At 40.9% G+C, this 20805-nt stretch overlaps 1 protein-coding gene and 1 long non-coding RNA gene across 2 annotated transcripts in view; one reads left to right on the top strand and one right to left on the bottom strand.

Moving 5' to 3' along the window:
* LOC143181144 (uncharacterized) overlaps nt 1-20493 on the top strand; it is a 48966-nt gene extending 28473 nt beyond the window's left edge. Inside the window, exon 2 of the long non-coding RNA XR_013002234.1 lies at nt 19923-20493. This is a non-coding gene — a long non-coding RNA (uncharacterized LOC143181144). The remainder of the gene's footprint in view (nt 1-19922) is intronic.
* Nucleotides 1-20805, bottom strand: part of LOC143181142 (lachesin) — a 245442-nt gene that overhangs the window by 1365 nt on the left and 223272 nt on the right. Inside the window, exons 8-10 of the mRNA XM_076381397.1 lie at nt 15827-15883; nt 15394-15480; nt 3576-3674 (exon numbers count right to left, since the gene is read on the bottom strand). Coding sequence (XP_076237512.1) covers nt 3576-3674; nt 15394-15480; nt 15827-15883 — 243 coding nt within the window. The remainder of the gene's footprint in view (nt 1-3575; nt 3675-15393; nt 15481-15826; nt 15884-20805) is intronic.

Genomic DNA, 20805 nt, shown 5'->3' with positions numbered 1-20805 from the left:
AAATCGCGCCAGTAGCCTCGAAAGGGTTGATGCACAATCAAGAAGTTCCCGCAGAAAATCTGCCGTTGTTCCGGCGGAAAGACAGGCTACGAAGGATCCTTCCGGCTTCTCATCTCGCCGGAAGGATCGGCGCGGAAAAAATGTGTGGGAGGGCGAGGAGGAGGAGGAGGAGGGGGAGGAGAGAGAGGAAGGAAGGGACGATGAGGAGGGCAGGAGAATGGGAAGTCAGTTATTCTTCCAGCTGGCCTGCCCCATACTTTTAGCCATTACTCGCTCCGAGAGAGATGCATCCTGCTTCCTGCTGGCCCCGCTCATCCCTAATTACAAATCAGAAACAACCCGCCGTGCCTTCGCCCCAATCATCCTCCGACCTTCCCTCGTTCTCATTTTCCGTTCGCTTCTGAGCCCCCACGACTGCCTCTTCCGGTACCCGCGACCACTGCCCCGACGTCTGCCCCCTCTTTCCCTCCGCGAACCAACCCCTCGCCCCTAACACGGTTCCTCGTTTCGTTGGTTTTACACCGCGGCTCTTTTCGTTTGCGTTTCTGCTGTTCCACTGTGTTTTTGTCCCGTCGACCTTTTTTCTCGGTTTTGTGGAGCGCCCGCCAGGAACCTTTTTGCAGCGGCCGATCGAACCGTGGACTGAATTTTTTTAGGGTAATTTGCGCGACTTGATCGCGGTAGGGTGCTTGTGCTGGCGGGTATCGTTTGACGGGGCGTTTTGACGATTGCGATGTTATATGATGTGCGCTGGTCAGCCAGGTCATAGGGTTAGGATTGCGGAGTTGAGTGGTTGAGGGATTGGAATGCTTTTGATTTGCGGTCTTTAGTAAATTTGAGTTTATTTGATGCGCGAGTTTGGCAGGGGAAATGTTGTGAGTTGTTTGAATTTTTGTTGAGATTCTTTAGATTGGGGTGCTATTGAGATTTTGTTGATTGTATTAGGCTGGAGGAAATGATTTTATGGTGGCATGATTGGTGTATAGTTTATAGTTTCTTTGAAAGGGCCAAATATAGAGTTTGGAGAAATGTTGAATTTTTTAATGAAATTGTTGCAGTTTTTGAATAATTTTTACGTAAGGTCATTTTTACTATGAAGTAATGTGTGTTTGAAAATTACAACACTTCAATCAAGTTAGTATGTTCATCAGAAGTTTACGTCTGACCATAAGTTGTCCCTATTCCCTGCGCTCAGTAGTACAAGTCAACCATATCATCCGCAATCATACTAAACACTACACTGGATTATTTTAGAGGATTCTTCTACTTATTATCTCACTGAATTAACAAAATCTTTACAAAAATGCGAATTTACCAATATTTTCATGAAAAATACTCCAATTGCCTGTATTATCATTTAATTAAAAATATGAAAAGTGCTCTTCATATGATATAATAAAGGAAGTTATATCCAAATTAATATAGGAAAATGAATTTTCGTTCTTTTTATGTAGAGTTTGACGGTGAATTGTAGCAGCAAAAATAGAAACATATCATAAAAAATTTAGATGTTAATATTAAACGAAAATCCTCAGATATTTTGTAAAGAAATAAACGATACACTAAAATCGTCAAAACATGATTTCAGTACCAACAAAGAAACAAGTGATGCAGTGACAGTAAACCGAACAAGTACCGTCAACAAATGAACTGATGTTGATTTTGTATATTTCGTTCCAACCCACCGTATCTACTTTACGCTTTTGTTTTCCATCCCTGCGCATGTTTTCACATGTCGTTGACCATTTCCCTTCAAATTCGAACACAGCGGATAAACAAAAAATTACGTTCTAGTTATTCCATCCATCCCATTAGACTAATATTAGACTTTGATACCTACTACAATGAACAAAAAAATATCAGACGTCAAAATACTACCGTACAATTCCTCTAACATAATTGCAATTTTACTAAAAGTACAGAATTTATCCTTCAGTTGAAATTTCATGAAAATTGGTAAACGATGTCAAGCTTTTAACCAGCAATGCGCTTAACAAGTGTTTTTCCTTTTCCTCTCCCTTCCGCAGCCACTGTCTCAAAGCCCTCAGCTATTCCCTTTCAAACGCACCATCCAATTACCTTTTCCCCGAAGTAAAACCAGTGGCAGAGAAGGAAATCCCAAATCGAAGCTCGTCGATAAGAGGCACGTATGCTGAGCAGTCCGTTAAATTCAATCGAACGTCTAACGAAACGCAATAAAAGCCAGCGCCGAGACTCGCGTAACATCTGTCCCGAGGAAACTCGGGGAGTCTGGCCCCCGACGATCGCTGCGCGAGACAGATCCTGGGGTATCGGGGCTCGGTGTTCGCAGTTCGAAAACGAATTTACTCGGGGACACGGTGCTCCAGGAAACCGTTCGACCTTCGACACTACGGGGCTCCCAGCGAAGAACTCGAAGTACTTATCAAGTTGTGGAAGGCTCGCGACGCAGTTCCACGAGCCCGTGTTTCCCTCGACTGTTCCCCCACCCTCTCCTCTTCTTTTTTCCACCGTCCTCGGCGAGCAAAATTACCTACTTCCACGGGGCTATCGAGATCGAGCCCGCAGAGAAAACGGATTTTCACACTTTGCCATTATGCAAATTCCTCTTAGAAAGAAACCACCACGCCTGCGGAGACTGGCTGTATCGTGGGGCCAAAGGGGGAGGGAGGGAGCCACTGCAGCCCTGTCCGCTGCGACAGTGCCCAAGGGTGGACAAAGATAGGGGAAGGGGCGCAGGGTGGAAAGAAATATTCCGATAATGCCGAAGGCCTAGAGGAATTTTGTGGAGTGTTAAGCCCCTGACCCGAGGTCATTTAAATGCCACTGCGAAATGTCGGATAAACCGCAACTTCGCTCAAATCCTGGCGAGATTTTGTTTCCTCCGATGCTCATTTGCCACGTCGACCCTATTTCACTTGGGTTTCAATGGCTTGGACTCCGATCCTGACACGTGGATCGAGATGGGACAGACGTCGGCGTCGATATCGACGTCTGACGGGGCTATTATTAATTTTTCTCGCCGAAGCAGGAACTGGCTAATGGGCGAGAGAGGAGTATTCTTGATGAATAGACGACTGTTTCTCTTTTTCAGGAATGTGGTTTGAATTGAATGTCGGTGTCTCTGAGGTAGTCTACTTAGACACGAATAGACTTTGAAAGTTTATTACTGATTTTAACGATAAAAAGAGGACAAGACTTCACTATGAATCCTTAGACTCAATATGAATCCACTCTAAAGAATAATTTAATCTACAGAAACTACGTGATATCCAAATTTATCAATTTATATAAATTACTCTTTGTTATTAGTTCTACTACTATTAGTTCAAACTATTAGTTCAGGATATCATCCTTTAATTTAAATATCATTATTCGATGCAAATAAATACCGATTACTAATAAGGAAAAACCTTATTATTGTATGTCTTGACAACGTATTATAATTAAGAATACCATGACCTCTGGGATTACTATCGACTGTTCATTCCAGAGACCGAGCGGAGGGAAATAAGAGAAGATGAGACGGTAGCCGTGACTATCAGGCTGTTTCGTTTAAATTAGCCGACGGTTACGCATAACAACAGAGAGCTTACCGCTGTCTGGGGTCCAATTGTAATTTCTTTTCCTATCTGGGTCGCTCGATTTTTGCTCCGACTTTCCGATCTCGTTGAGGTTCGACTGGAATTTATTACCTGCAAGCAAAATAGACGGCCGATCTAAATAAAACTTGACACACAATGAAATTGCGAAATTACGCCACGGCTGGAGGCCAGCCGTGTATGTATATCGGCCCGTACTGTGCCTGTTTTAAATGAAAATATGACGGCCACGAAATTAAATGCAAATGTCTTAAAAGTTTTAGCGGAATTCGAAACGAACGCCGCCCACCGCACCATTCTTCTTCCTGTATGGTAGCTATAGTCGGGAGAAAAGAATCAATTGAGTCTGACCAAACCTTGCTTCCCCATGTACACACCATATTTTGCGGGCTGTGATATTTACTTTCATTAATGGTCTAGTTTACCTTCTTTTCTGATGATGGAAAATATCGTTTAGTGATTCACGTTGAAAATGAACAATGGAACGGCTTTGACTAGTTCTACGATGGTCTTGAATTATTAGTTGCTATAGCGAGGTTTCCTGTGGAAAATAATACTATCCCACGAGAGAAAATATAATATAGTTTAGTGTAAAAAATATTACGGAGAACTTATATTACGTCGTGGCAAAGTTAAATATTCTCTTATTTGGTTTGATTAACTATTAACCTAAAAGTGTGTTAGATTGCGAGTTGGGTAGTATTACAATGGCCTTTGGATTTTAGTCAATTCTGTTTTGAATGGAGCACAAGGTGATAAAGTTTTGTCAGGTGAATTTTCCGCGAGAGAGGCGAAATGTTTGTTACATACGTGCTCGAGATCACCGAAAGCCGAGACAAACGAATGAAATGCGAAACGTTCAGTTGTTACCACTGTTGAAATTTGATTACATACAGGGACATCTTTTGAAATGGAAAACGTGACCAAAGTAAAATTACTCATTCGCTAGATCGCATTTTCAACCGTTTTTTTTTTCTGTTAACATAATTGTTCAGTATATTAAGACCGGGCAATTATTGTTATTTCGATTGAATGTACAGACGATTTCGGAAATTTAATTTTTACTGTTAATTAGAACACTCTTCTCATTATAAATCAAACTTTTATCATCCTACTCGCTGCTAGAGGAAATGAAACATACCAATTGTTTGTAATCAATCTCCTTTCAATTACATACTTGTAATTAATGAGTATTATTCCTTGTTGGCTCACAGAAGAACACTGAAATCTAATTAAAACAACAAAGCATCCATTATCATTGTTTGGAGCGAGAAAATCATGTCAATTAATTGAATTTTCACGAACCTGCAACAATTACTCCTCCATAATATAAGCATGAATAATATAAGAATCAACCCGCTAATTACTCTTTCGTCACCTCCAAAATTTACATCCGGATAATTCACTTTCACCGTACAATCAGGCAAAGTTGATACTGAAATATTTAACGTGGTCATGGGTGGTTAAATACAACCCGCAGCGTTGACGACCTACATTCAGCCAGTTTCCTGGCAAGAATGAATGCTTAACGAAACCAAAAAGCCACAAAGGACGGCGAAACAATGGGGCGGGGACAGCTAGAGGAAGAGCGAGTTAAAGAATGGAAGGAAGTAGCCGGAGGTGCAAAGGAAACGCGGACAAAGGGAACGTACGACGAGTGGCCCTGCTACTAAAGATGTTTGCGGGCCTGTTACGCGTAAAGTGGGTGGCAAACGCGGTAACTAGTATGCAAACTACGAGTAAACACAATTCCCTTATCCACCAGCGCGGCAGACCCTTCTATGGCATCGCATTTGTCGCTGTCCAGTCTGCTGGATCGAATCAAGTTACGGAATTCGACCATCTTTGCTGATATTTTACTGGAACACCTATCTAAGAGCAGCTTTTTCGTTGGTTAGGTCCTATAGGAATGGGGCCGACTCATGATTAGTAATTTTCTACTTACTACGGCGGATTCATTTGCATACATCAACCGAGAGAACCGAATTCTGTGCGGACAGAGCCTCCCAAAGCGGAGCAGAGCGTCAACAGAATTCATTCACGCATCTCTGGTTTCCTCGTTAGTGGTCCAGGTTTCGACTGATTTCATGAATTCGTAGAAGATTGTGTCTTTGATGATGAAGAGTGTTGTTTAGATCCTGAAGCTTTCGTTTGGGATTTTGTTATTAGGATAATATTATTTTAGCTGTTTTTCAATTGAAGGATTTTTATTTGTGTAAGCTTGACTGTCTCTTAAGAGCTTTTGGAATTGAATATTCTGCTCTTGTCTGAAGGGCTTACAATTTTTGGTTTCATGGAATTTCCGTGGTAATAGCCTGTAGTCTGTGGTAATAGAAGTAAGTGCCCAGGAGAATTGTAATTAAAGGCTGGTACTTCACCAAATGACTATCTCGAGCGATAACGTTCCAGTGTAATTAATATTACGTCTCACGATTTCTTGTTCGCACCTTCAATTTTCATGCCTGAGGTTTTAATGTACAGAAATTTCTATGAAAGATGTCTTAGCATACACAAGTCAAGTTAAATTTCTGTTCTTTGTCCTAAAGTAGAATTAATACCAAAATTAATTCTTGCTAATTCTAATATTCGAACATTATTACATCCTTTGTTTTTAAAAGATTTAAAGGAAACTATCTTTAGACCAATCTTCTTTTACCAAAGATACAGATTCTTCCTCATCGACTTCAACTGAGACATAAACTCTGAGGCACGTGTCACTTTGTCACATAACTACAGAATCTCTAGAACCACAACTCTCCATATCTTCTACTTTTTCATTTTTCCATTAAAGTACACGCACCCTTTCTTCTCAAAAACCCATTTCCTCAGGTACCATTCCCAATGCATGCCCTAATCAATCAAACATCCCTGTGTTTCGATCATTTCAGCCCTAATTCCCATCGAAGGGCCAAGTAATGAAACTTACTCGCCCGAAATCGTCCTCCTCGAAACAATATCGATAAACCCTGTCAGCAGCCAGTAGCTAGGACTTAATTCTCGGCTGCAGTTCGGGCGCAAGCTGCTCGAACGCACCGCTTTGTCTTCGTACCCTACTGATTAGATTTTGTAAGTTCCTGGCCTGGAGGCAGTCGGCTGTTGGAAGAGCGGGAAAGGAAAGGACGTCGACCGAGAACACGGTCTTGGCACAATACCCTATTTCGGCAAGGTAATGGGCGATCATCCTGGTACACACGCCTGCGCCGTGAGTCACTTGTTCGGCCTTGTATAATAGCGGCCTGATACAGACCCTAGGCCAGGCTAACCAGTCGTATACACGTTCATCTACTACAACGTGGGATCCATCCTCGTATACGGAGGAATGGATAGGCCAGACAGACGTATGCAAATCTCGACCAAACAGTAGAGATAACTCTATACCATGTGGTATAGTGTCCTCAGTGTTCGGCGAGATTACTGATTTTTGGATTAGTAGTGTGCTGTTGGATAGGATACTCTGAAAGGTATTTACCTCTCGTGGAGTATTTGAATTTTTATAGACGACTAAAAGAGTTTTGAAAATGTTGAACTAGGTCAGCTGAAACACTGTAAATATTAGAATACAGGAATGGTTTGGATATAGAAACCTGGTGTTTTTAGTATTTTTGTGAGTATTTTATATGTTGTAGAAATATTTGATTGGTCTCGTAGGATATGAAGGTAGAAGTACACTTATAGCGTGCCAGTTTTTGAACGATAGTAATCTTGTTAATAGGCAGGACTAAAGCAAAATAGTGTACGTGTAAGTGTCGTTGAACAGTAGCTTTGAAAGAGGGGCTCTTGATTTCATTATGATAACAAGCCTCTGAGATTTTACCCATAGAGGAGGCCATGTTTGATTCTGGCTATGAAGACTCTTCCTTTGAGATACACTTTCTGATTTTGCCTATTTGATTTGCAAATATTCTGTGTGCGCACGAGATACTTGGGCCTTTCAGCTACCGAGGGATTGTTCCAGCCCTTAGAGCGTATGACGTATCCTCGTAGGAAAGGCTAGAATTACATTTAACTTTGTCAGAGTTTCGAGGACACTGCGGAATGATATTCCGTAGATGCAAGCCCAGTAATGTGAGGCTAAACAGCTTTCTGTTGTGCTCTTCAGGGTGGATCCCAATGGACGCAGGAATGGGACGTTAATGTTTACAACTGCACCAAAGGCAAGCTTCTACAAACACCCATTGTAGTTGACAATTCACAACCATTGCTCGTAATAATCAGAGATTCAGGTTTACAGTTTGAGTGGATGAAACAAACGTCAGGGATGAAACTACCTATCTGCGATAATCCACATTGAAAATTTTAATAATCGAATATTCCTCTCGGCGGATTATTTTCGTTAAGTAGCTTACCATAAAATTTAGTATTTGAAATTCGAACTTCAGCTTTCACCGAAACTATTCCAGTAGATGATTAAACTTCATTTAGGCGAAACTACGATTACAGGGGAAAAAACTTTTCAATCCACCATGAAAGCAAGTAGCGATGCTTGCAACTGTATTATGGAAATCCATCGTACCGTTTCAAATAATACAGATTTTACATTAACATTTTAGCTTCACATCGTACATCACAAGGGCCTTAATTTCCCATCTCCATTTTATTAGCCCCCTTCCTCACAAGCAACTTCGAAGTTAGAAATACTGCGCTTAAAAAATGTCCACTTTAGGAATCGTCTTGTTAGCAACTTTGTTTAAACCTCAACCAATTGCGATTCCAAGCAACGTCTACAGTAATTAAGCGTTCGATTCTACGTCAACCGAAAAAAGACCCTTCCAACTTTCCAACTCGAACGAGGACGTCCCTTCGCCTTCGGATTTTCCCGAAAGCGTGACAACTTTCGAAACAAGATTATCGCTGCTCGCAACCTTCAGCTGATTCATGGACTAGCAAAAAGACTGGAAATCTCGTTGGCGAAATTGTCCAAGCAGCTTTTAAAAATGTGACGAGCGCGTCTCGATGCTGTACGTTCTGCCACTGTACATTTTCCAGGATCATTAGCGGCGGAGCTTTACACTTTCATTTCCATTTATTCTGCCTTGCAAAGCAGCTCGTTCATCAGCGGTACGCGTCAAATTTGAAATGCAACGAATTTTCAAGATTGCAGATTAGAACGACGGAGCTGCGCTGTGCGTGCTATACATTTATGGACGCGTTTGCATGCGTTGTACGCTAAGTGCGACGTAAACATATCATTTAGAACGGCGTAGAGTAGTGTGGAGGAAGCAGCATCCGTGTAGTACGTCGTGTGTCTGTGATACGGTATTGAGAAATTGTAGGCGCGTGAATAAGTGAACGCTTAATACTCTGTAATCGGTAGGTAGAAATGATCACGTGTGAAGGACTACTTTTCATCCGGAGGAAGGAATATATGAAACTTTCCGCGAAGCGGTGTGAAACCGTGTTTCGACTGAAATGAAGAAATTAATTTGCGGATGGGAACGCGAGACGTAAATATGAATAATTTTTCATTTTCCTGATTTTATATTCGTGTTGCTACTTCACCTTTTACTACTCGAAGATCGTAGAAAAAAAAATGAAAAAGTGATATTAATATGGAAATTATTCACGTACTTCTCCGTGACACTCAAATGTCATTAATTTATTTCTAGAATTTTTTCTCCCTTTTTTTCAATTAAAAATTAAGAAGTAATTAAATGATATACTACTTCACTTGCGTCTTTCACAGATACAAACTGAAGATATTCCGAATGTTTCGATGCTTACATTATCCTACTATTCCGAGTGAACAATTAATCTGGGATACTTAAGTCAGAAACGTAAATTGACCGATTAATATTAGCATAGTTTGGGAATGTAAACATCGCAATGGCTGTGGGTCTAATTTCTGTCCTGAGTTTGGAGCACATGGTTTTGTAGCGTGTGCGATGATCGACTTCGTGGCAGAACTGACCTAGTTCCAACCTGCCCTTCCAACCCCATTTGGCGAATATTAAGCCAGCCTGCACGCACATATGCATACAATAGTATGTACAACATGTTGACAGTGCGTACACGCGCGGTTAAGTCAATCTAGATATCTACCATTCTCGAAATCCAGGCAATCGAAGATAACAGGGGACCACCGATGGAATTAGGTTGTGCTCTGGTTGTCGAGTCCCCGAGCTGAAATTTCACGCAGCTTCCGCACTGATTATACCACATAGACCGCGGACACAGGGGTGTACACAGTTAATATCTCGTGCTTCATTTAATAAGACTATATATTTTTCCTAGGACGTATTATATATATATATATTTTTATCTACTATTTATTTACTTTTCCTTGTACTATCGTAACTAGTACTGCACTCTTCATCTGTGCATTTTATTTTCCGAACAAAAATTGAACGATTTGAAAATTTATATATTTGAAAATTAGCATGCTCGAAAATTGAATTACTTAAAAATTCAAATATTTGAATATTTGAATACTTGCAAGTTTACCTGTCTGAAAATTGTAATTTTTGAAAATGTTCAAATCTTTAAATTCTGTATTATATTAAAAACTGAAACTAGTTCGAAAAAAGGTTACTTATTTCTCAGAGTCGTGAGTCAGCACTTATATATTCCCAAGAGAAAAGTCGACCCTTTCTGCATGGATAAGATCTCCTACGACCCCTCAGCGGTGCAAGATTAACATCGCGCGATCATTTGGTTCAGGGCTCATTACTGTTCGACGGAAGCGCGCAAAGCGTTGTTCCCAACGATCATTTCCTCGCGGAGATTTAATCAGTCCGGTGTTGATGTCGTTGATGTATTCGAGGCGTTTCACTTGCGTTCGCCCCACGGCTCGCCAGCAGCCCCCTCGTGTGCGTGAGCCCGCGATAGGACAGGAGTCGCTTTATCTGTATGCAGGCATGCGACTAAGCCAATCTCTGTACGTTCCTCCGCAGAATTACGGGGGAACAACGGTTCCTGCGGGAATTAAGGGACACCTAAGGCCGTATGTGGTCTGGAAGATGTCACGATACCGCAACCGTGCTTCACTGCATCTGCCATTGCAGCCTTCAAGCGGCACGGTGCTTCCGCTGATACATGCTTCTCGTTCGATGAATGTTCCTACGACGAATGGCTCGCTTTAGAGGGAGAGTAACAGCGAGGCTTTAATCACTGTAACGAGCTGGTTATATTTTTCTGGCATGAGGGGAGCATTTAAGATTTGTGATAGATTTGAATGGTTTTTAAGTACCTTGAATTTTGATACGTGGTGTAGTATGTCGAATAGGGTAATTCTTTGGGTTACTATGTATAAGTAAATATAGAGTGTATGAATACAGGGTGTTCAAGCTGAAGCAGGCCATTTAAATATTTCCTGTGTTTTTAATAATATGAAAATTGTTCTTGGTATGATTTGAATTGGACTTTGTAATGTGTTTTCTTCTTTTTTTAAATTGAGAAGAATTAGACGTTTTGAAGCAGTTTGTACAGAGAAAATGATAAGTAAACGTTCGTAAAGCTTAGAAAGAAAGAAGTCAGAAATTAATTTGTTCTGACGGAAGGAAGACTGGAACATATCTAGATTAACAATGTTGACTAAAATCATCCTTTGCTCTTAATTAAAGTAATATTATTTCCCGGGCTATAATTTCATGCAAGTACAATGTCAGCGCGAATAATATGCATAGATTTGCATGATTAAAGCATAACAATATCCCTCAGTGTTATTCTAAAGACTTCCCCTCGAAAAACGATGGGAATAGAATTTCAATCTTTAATACAACAAAAATTATGCAGCTTGGTGATTTGACAATGAAAAATTAAATGTTGATTAATGTATATTTCTTGAACGTCCAATAATAGAGCAAAGATCGCTCGAGGATTTCATCACTTTTGAGCGACACACGAGGGAATGTGCAGGAAATTCATAGCTAATCAAGTTTTCATTTGCCCAAATTGTTCGATTAAACAATTATCACGCGGATAAACGTTTCTAGGGGCGGCGGTGAGAGTAATTAATGCACGAACATATAATTTCGTTATTATTCAACGATCTGTTGGTTAATACCCTGAGAACGTAATAGATGACACGTATAACCGAATCGATTCGCGTGAAAGCGATTGTTAATTGTCCCCTCATTCCCTGCGTCGATTATAATGAGAAATAGCCTGCAATAAATTTTTCTTGACTTCGAAACTTTTGGCTCGAGTTTCTGGTGTAAGGCCTTCGCGAATGAAAAATTCCTTTTCGATGGAAAATTAGTTCTACTCAATAAAGAAAAATTATGCAAGTAATTTTGTCCTATATTGGATACTTTGATGCGAAAATATTTACGAAAGTCATATGTTGCATACTTGTTGCAAATTTCTATTATTTAAATTAGTAAGATACAAAGACCTAAATGAGAAAATTTGTAGGCAATGAAGTATCCCTTTTCCTTATCCAATTTTCTTAATTATAATATAAGTAAAATATATTTAAAATTTGAACATGTGAATTTAATGATTCTTCTCGAAAAAGTTCATAAGACTTATTAAAAATAGTTCATCAACGCTTACTCCACATGCCACAGAACTTTACTGTCGCAAAACATTCTAAAGTCCCCATTAAAACAAATTTCCCCTCAAGTCCTTCGCAGACAAGCACCCCAGAAATAATACAAATACCAAACCCTGAAATCTGCATAGCTCCCTCAAAACAGTTACCAAAACCGATCTCCGCGATCACGAGCGATCCAGAATCTCCTCGCAATCAATAACCCCCACGCCGTGGAACAACACGCACTCCAGGAGGCAAACAGCTAAGAAGACCCCATAATCGCCGTTTAATTAAAAACGTCGTGTTCGCTTTACTTAAGCCGCGAAAGGAGCGAAACTTCCGCTTCCCGAAAGATTACTTACGACTCAATTCAACAACAGCCAAAGGGAAGAGAAAAAAGCAGGCGGTCGGGGGAAGAAATGAAAAGGAGACCGCGAGGAGGGAAACGAACGCAGGGGGGACGGGGGTGAGCGTCCAAACAAAGGGCGGAACGGAGGAGCCGAGTCTCGCAGAAAAGCGTCGAGGGGAGCAAACATTAATGCCACCCCGCAGACCGCAGATGTTGCGCCAATTACAAACCTCATCCTCTCTTTCTGCCCTCCCCGCTCGCCCCCCCTGCAGGCAACCCCTTCGGCGCAGTCGGAAAGGGAGAAACAAGGAGGAGCGCGGCGTGTTCCGACTTACGAACCCTGATGTCGCATACCTTCCTGCCTCCGGCTCTTTGTCTCTCCCTACCATCCACCCTCGCGACGCTGGCTGCAGCCTAGATGCGGTCCCGCGTCGCAGAGGGTGAAAGGGGAGCGCGCGGGAAGCGGGGGTAACGAGAGACGCGAATTTTCGAAAAGGTTCTCGCACTTTGTTAGATTAAATTTAGCGCCAGGCGCGGAAGGACACTCTCTGCTCTCGCAGGACGAAAGAGAAGAAAAGGCTCGCGGGGCACGGAGGGCTGCGAACGAGCGAGGAAACGAAGGCGTGGTGGATGATACGGGAGGGGGTGGGGAAGAGGGAGGGCACGGAGTACGCCGGTGGCTGATATTATTCTTGGGTCTTCCTCGCCGGTGCATTATTAGTTCTGGTGTGTTAGCATACATGAAATATTGATGTTACTGGGGCCCGCCCCTCGGTCCTGACCCCTTCCCATCTTTCCACCGATTCTGGCATCACTCTGTCCCATGGCCCTCCTGATTTTACACGTATACGAGCATCCACTTCCACTTTCACGACTCTTTCACTTGTTATCCCTTTGCCTCCTGCTTGGCTTGTATCGTGGACGATATTTAGGGCCTTCGTGCTGTCTTGCGAGTTGGCCTTCGATGGGGGTTTTCGAATGAGGATCTTGTTAGATTTTATTTCTAATTATTTGTTCAGTTTTATGAACATGTTCGTTGACATTCAGTGTTTTCGCTTTCTTTAAGCTTTCGAAATGTTTTATAGTTTAATATTGCATTTATTATTTGACACAGTTGAATATATAGTGAGTAGTAAGTGGAAGTGAACGTGTTAATGGCACCGTTCTCGCTGTTAATTAGTCACTTTATGTTTTTGCGCAATAAAAGTTTGCTACCTTCTATTAGGTTTGCAGAGTTAAATATATTTCTCTGCTGACATACTTCGCTGAATTAAATTGAATTTTCGAAGAGAAGCAACGAATCATTCTGCGGTTTTTAATTTTTCTCGACCTCGTGAGTGAAGTTTCCTCAGTAGCGATTCTTTAGTACCGTGAACAAACTTACCCTTCGAGTGCGCAATTTCTACAAATGTCGCGTTTCGCGGAGGGTGGAATAATAAATAGCTGGGAATTTTCTGTCTATGGGAAGATGAAGTGGATAAACGAAATATGCAAATCAAATGTAACCATATTTAATTCGTCTGAGGTAGATAATGCTACGCAAACAGAATATTCGTTCAAGTTTTAGGCGGTGAGCAAATAATTGATTTTCAGCAGAATATTCCTAGTATAGGGGCGCAGTATCTAATTATCAAGACTCGAAGAGAAAATTTTCCTAACGTGAGCCAGCTTCATTAATTAGTTCCTTCTTCTCATAATGACAAATCGACGTCAAGAATTCGAATATAATTGATTAAATCCATCAATCGGTTAAAAATTATTTACTAACAATTCTGTAAGTATAAAATTAATTTTACTATAGTTGTAAATTTTCATGTTTCGTCTTTATTCATATTATCAAGAAAGAAAAGTGAAATTTAGTTACGTTGTTAACTGAGCTTTCAACGTTCCTTTACATACTTAGGGTGCACTGTTTCGCTTGTCAGATTTAATCCTAACGTTACGAGTCTCAAAGCACCGCAGTTCCTTAAAGGCTACCCTCGAAACCACGATCGATCTCGAGGATCTTCGAAAGGATGTTCTAGGTGTCGGTTACCATTCCGTTAATTACTGGAAATTTAGAACTTGTCGCGTAGAACTCCCATAGGATTAAATGGAAGTATTTGATCACCGATCGTGATCAAGCATGTGGTTTCTGTTAAATCGATTCAATTCAGTACTTCGATTTTAATTGTCTAAGTCTCAATTTGGTTGGCGAAATTTATGTGATCCAACTTCTAAAGGATATTATATATAAATTTGTAATAAATATTCTATCACAAATCTTGCAAAGGTATTTTAAACTGTTTTAGATAATCCTTTTTCATATAACGATATTTATAATAAGTATAAAAGATGTTACAAAATTATTGATAAAATCTCGACTGTATGATAGAATGAGCAACGATGCAGCTGCTGAAAAATGAAAATATCAACGCGTGTGCAATTATCAGCATTAGGAGCTGCAAGAAAATCGTTTGCAAGAACAATTCGATTCGTCGGGATATTTTTCTTCGCTTGACTGCTAACTTTATCGCGTTATTACATTTTTGTAGCGACTCTGCCTCGTACAGCTTTCCCCTTTTCCCGAGTTTCCCGCGAGAGGTGTCCAAATGATCGATGCGTTCTTCAAAAAAAGATCAAGATTGAAGAGAATGCGTTTCGCCGGTAAACTCGAAGCGGCAAAACTTTTTGTCATTTACATATACTTTTCTCGACTTCGCATAGCATTTCCATGTATCCGACTCGTTGATCCTACCTTCCACTTCTCGTCTTGTTAATGTCAATTCAACGATCGCAAATTTTGCAAGTAAAATTGCTAATCTGTTACAACCATAAATCAAGACTTAAAGAATATTGAAACCCACGCGTGTTAAGCATTAACTTTCTACAGTAGTTGGTAACAGAATTTGTAATACATTTACTACACCCCAGCGTTATTAATAACTCCTTAAGTGTATTTGACAAGACAACAATGCACGTAAAAAGAATTACGTATTAATAATTCATACCTGCTCTCGTGTTCTTCTCGTTGTGAATAGTCAGTGAGCTAGGGTTCCCATAGACAGAATTATTCATTTCGGCCATTAGCTCCCAATCTGTGCAAAAATAGAGTAATTAATAAAACTAACCCTACATCCGCACAATTCTTCCAACATATACCAAACACCACACTTCAAACCTATCAACCGATTTCAACAACGTTACATTCATAAAACACACAATTCCATCCTCTTTTAATTCCCAAATTCATCCCCCCAAAGCATCAGACAGAAAAGACAAGGTAACTCTTCCAACGAGTAGCCACAAGAAAAAGAGAGAGGACAGGGAACGAAGAGGCAGAAGTTGTATCGCTATCGAGAAAAAATAGAAGCACGCCTCGCAGACGCTTCCGTGGGATGAAATATTATTTTCCCCGCGATTAAGGGAGGTTTACGATCTCACCTTTCTTCGGCATCTCCGTGGTGGATGGACTGGGGCTGGTGCTCGGCGGCGGCGACTCTGCAACGAAAGAAACAAGTTTTTATTTTTAATTAAAGTTTCTCCCCTTCTGGCGTAGGCGCGTGTGCCCGTACAACCGACGGTGGGTGGTTTCGCTCAAGTGAGGGGGCGGGGGGAGATAGGTGCACAAGGAGGGGTTTGGAAGCTGCAGGGACCGTTATGGATCGCGCCACCTGTTACTAACTTCACCCTCAAACGTATTAGCCACCGTGGCGGCGGCCAGGCCGGCCAAACTCCAGATCATATTTTACAAGCTACCCACCGCTACCCTCCCTTCACCAACCCCTTCTCTGCTCTCCTTCCGACCGGTGAATATAGTCGAATAATTATTCCTAATATCGTCATTCGTCCCGCGTACTCCTCGTTCTCCTACACCCAAGTCCTCGGCGTAGTCACGCGGATATTTAGTAGTGAGTTGCAGCTGGTTGCAGGTTACGTCAAGTTCTGTATGGGTGTACAGGGTGTTTCACGCAACTGGGCCAGGTTATAGCTCTTAGACGATTAGAGATAGGACAAAATTTCATTGGACAAACTTAAACGGTATTCGATGGCGCGTGTTTACTCTGAAAGTGGAAGCGTTTCAAATATCCCGAGCTTGTCTCTAGTTTTTCTCTACGAAACTGTGCATTTTTTGTATGTACATCGGATGCATTTCTTTGTCCTCTATAAAAAAGTATTAGGGCACTCAGGTTGAAAATTAATTTGTTCAGACGATAGTTGAACTTTATTGTTCTCAGTTTACGTTCGACAATTGTCGTCTTCATTATACTCGTAAACGGGTTTTATTTTTGGCATGAGGATATGAGTTTGGATTTGAATTCTAGAGGCTAGAGTAGTAGTGGAGTTCTTTGCTGCACTTTTCACCCCCTCTGCAAGAGCTGCTACGTTTATTTGTAGTATTTCTCATGGATTCGAAAGTTTGAATATTTGAATATTTAAATATTTGAGATTTGAAAATTAAGCTTTATCTTCAAATTTTTAACGAATTACCACAATCCTTAAGTTTCCTCGGTAATTAACTTAATCATTAAAGTCTAATGAAGTTCCAATTACTTAGTGTCTACCACGGACTGCTAACTGTAATTATCCAGCTATAACCTCAGAATCCTATTTATACCACACACAGATGAATAATTGCGAAATAAGCAACATATTTTTCTTCTACTACAAAGATAATAACGGTAGTATAAAATTACTTTGATAATGTGTATTTCGGGTCATACCTACTATAAAACGAAAGTACCTTGATTTTAAGGCGCCTTGCTTTTCGAAGGCAATTTCAAGGGTGGTGACCGAGCGTCGTAGGAGGGTATCGTCAAAATTACTCGCGTGGAATTCCGTGCCCGACATGAACAAACTAACTCACGGCGGGGTGACTCGTTCATCGCGAAAAAGTCATCGTTATTTGTCACGGACGTCTGAGCGATTGCTCGTATGTGGAAAGTGCATGCCGCATTCCACGAGACACTTCCACTGCCACCGAAGGGTAAATAGGATGGGATGACAAACTGTGTCTTCTTGGCAGGCGTGTTTACGCGTCTGGATGCAATGGAAATACGTATTTGCTACCTTTATTGGTTGATAAGTGCTAAATTTTTCTAATAGTCACTTTTTGGGCATAATTCGTACTGAACTGATATCCATTTTCTTCCCTTTCCATTTTATATTTTTATAAAATATTCTACCCTGTATTTAATGCCACTACACACAACACAGGTGGCAAAGGAACCATATACGATACCTGCTAATTTGATTAATAGATAGCCGCAAAGGTAAACAATTTTCAGTAACGCAGTATACAATGCGGAATTTACATTAGATTATTTATTTGTTTTAATCACTTAACGTGTTGATTTGATTCATCAATATTTCCTCTCTGAAACTACTAACCGAACGAAACCGCGTGACAGTTATCACGCAGAGGGACGTATAAATTTGCATTAATGAATTGTAAGCATTCCGAGTTCCGAGTTAGTGGAGTACAAAGTTCATTATAATATTCATATAGATATAATACGTGAGTATAATATTAGCATTGAATTTAGAACATAAAACTAATAAAGTAATAATACCCATCACAAAGAAAAATATATCAAAGTATAATTTTACTCAAAACTACAATCCCTGTGCCTCATAAATTTCCACCTAACTCATATGGCAATCAAGTATTGAGATCGCTTCACTGCTTCCCACAATAATCATTTCACTAGCAGAACTCTTTAGAATAGGGCGCCAGTTTATTACTCGACGAGCGTTTTGCAGACAAATTAACGAGCTCGAGGTGACCGGAAGAACATTTTCGTGTGCCACGTCGGTCAGCGCTATTACGCTAGCATACATACGCCTATTACTTAAAATATTAGAACGTTCGCTGGGCACGAGCGGCCACGATACCATCTCCACGCGCACTATCGTGTCTTTCGGGACCTTTGTCGTCACCGAGACGCTCGGCCCAGGGTAATGGCGTCATTTTATCGCGGGGAAATCAATTGTTAAGCGCGCGATGGTTAGTCGAATGCGACCCACTTTATAGCCAGCGGCGAAAATTACAGCAGCGAAACGAGAGCTCACTTGCTCGCCAGCAATTTTCATGACAAGTTGTAATCTTTCGGCGGCGTGCGGCCACGCGATAAGCCTAGCCGACGACACAGCAAAGCGAGCATTACGATCAGGCCCTGGCTACCAGAGCCACTGTTTCAGCGCAAGATACGGCCCCGTCAAATTGCCACCGCGAGGTCCTTCGTTGGTGCTTTATCGGTCTTCCTTTTTTGCCTTTAACACGGCTGCAGACGTTGCAGCGTTTTTGGAAAATTGCAAGTCGCTCTCTGTTATTTTGGTCCTCGTCATTTATCCGTGTCAGGAGAGTGGATTCCTCGGGAGTTTCAGAAAGTTCCTCGGGATTAGCGGGGACTTTGTTGCGAGTTGATTAGAAGCAGGGAATTAGGTAGATGAGGTTAATTACTTGGACCGAGATGTTTCGTTTTCGTTCGTCGTACGAGTGATTTAGGTAAGTCTGAGGGACAAACTGATGTGGATTTGTTGAGGGCTGATTGCAAATGTGACGTTGGAGCGCGGTTTTTATCCCTCCCATCTGTGTTCATGGGTTAATTGTGAGTTTGAGTGAGTTTGTATGGGTTAATTGGGTTCGGATGAGCGAATCGCTGTGTATGAAATAAATTGCGCGTTTCTTTCTGAGAGATTTTCACTGTGATAGGTTTGAGCGATTAAGTGTGCTAATGAAGGGAAGATCTTCGTACTTTGATTGTAAAATTGTAGTGTTTTTAAAGGAGGAATTTAAGAAGAATTGCGTAATTTTGTGGAAGGATATATTAAGGGTCTGAATATCTAAGAACCGAAAACAGAAAATTAAATTATAAATTTCACACTTCACAGACAATCTGATACGTGTAGCCTACATTCAGACATGATGTATGCAATTCACTATACAAAGAAACTACATCACGGGTCACGCAAGTCATAAACGTGATCTTGAGCTGCGTTTAATTTGATAACAAAAATAATAAAGGCTTATCGCGGCAAATACTGGTGTAGCAAACATGTTTCATTAAGTATGGCGAAGGAGGAGAACCTTACTCCTGTTTATTCACCTCTCACTTTTAATTAAAAACGATGGCGCGATATCCACTCCCCACGTCGCTTGTGCATTCTATTCTAATTTGTTTATTCCTTCTTGCATTACTGCTGTCCTAGTAATACAGTTGGCACGTAATATTAATAAATTTCCAGTACACTATTTTTACCATCATTGCGATAGATAAGGTCTAAAGCTATTATAAAATCGAGATACACAGAAAAGAAGAAACCCATGTGGAACTCCTTTAACAAATATCACTAAGAGAACAATTGGCTTCACTTTATGCGTATATGCAGTAATTGTCACATAAGTGGTGCTAATTACATCTATTTTCATTCATGAAAATATTCAAGATAGAATGCTACACTCTTCTTCGCCAAGCTCGATCGATATTCAGTCAGAAATCGTCCAGGCGATTATTACGAGAAGATTATCCAATTTCAGGGGTGGCTCGGGCTCGTCCCGGGCCGCAGATATAAATAGGCAAGGGGAGAAATTCATTTATCACTTCTGCAAGTCATCGATGGAAGGAAGAGGCATTAGAGGTTGCGAGAGAGAATGACGAGAAGAAAGAAGCGGGCAGAGATAAGAGGGAGTTTGGAGCGACTGGAGGAAGAAAGAGAGGGAGAGTGAAGACTTTCCATTTTGTACGTGGCTGAGTGGCAGACGGAAGAAAAGTGACGAAAAAGAAGGGGAAGAAAAGGTGATGGAAAGGAAGGAAGACAGAGAGGTATATACAGTCGGTTGGAGACTTTTTACTTTTGATTTATCGCGCCAACTTTTATTTCTCGCGGAAGATATTAAAATCCGTTGTCCCAACCATTTAGCTTCGCCTAGCTGATTAATGATTTGGAACGCGTAATGCTTCTTCCCACCTTTTTCGATGTATCGAGTTTCTGATTACACGTAGTCAACCTTACTACCATGGAACACTTTTACCTACAGAAGAAGAAAGAAACCTTGTATCAATAGAAAGTGTATTTTTTGTGTATATTAAAATACTTTTCAAGTGAAACTATAATTGTGTCATAAAACCCTCTCAATCATTCAGGTATATTTATTGGATATCATTTAGTGTCATTGTTGGAGAGGTTATTACATAATGAAACCAAAAGCCTAACTAATCAAGCTAGAGATTTTATTCACCTCAGTTATATGAATCATTCAGTATAAAGAAACTTTAAAGTTCGAGGCATTCTCCGAAGAAACCTCTAGGATACTTATACTCGGTTAAATTTGAAGCGAAGGAAGGCAGGAAGAGGCTAAGTAGAAAGCATAAAAAGAGTCGGACAGAGGACAATTCACTTGCAGAAAAGTTTACACGCCA

Source organism: Calliopsis andreniformis, chromosome 6 (assembly GCF_051401765.1).
Source record: "Calliopsis andreniformis isolate RMS-2024a chromosome 6, iyCalAndr_principal, whole genome shotgun sequence".
In the NCBI taxonomy this organism is placed as follows: domain Eukaryota; kingdom Metazoa; phylum Arthropoda; class Insecta; order Hymenoptera; family Andrenidae; genus Calliopsis; species Calliopsis andreniformis.
Note: the sequence above shows the minus strand (reverse complement) of the source record. Positions and strands in the feature narration are given on the sequence as shown.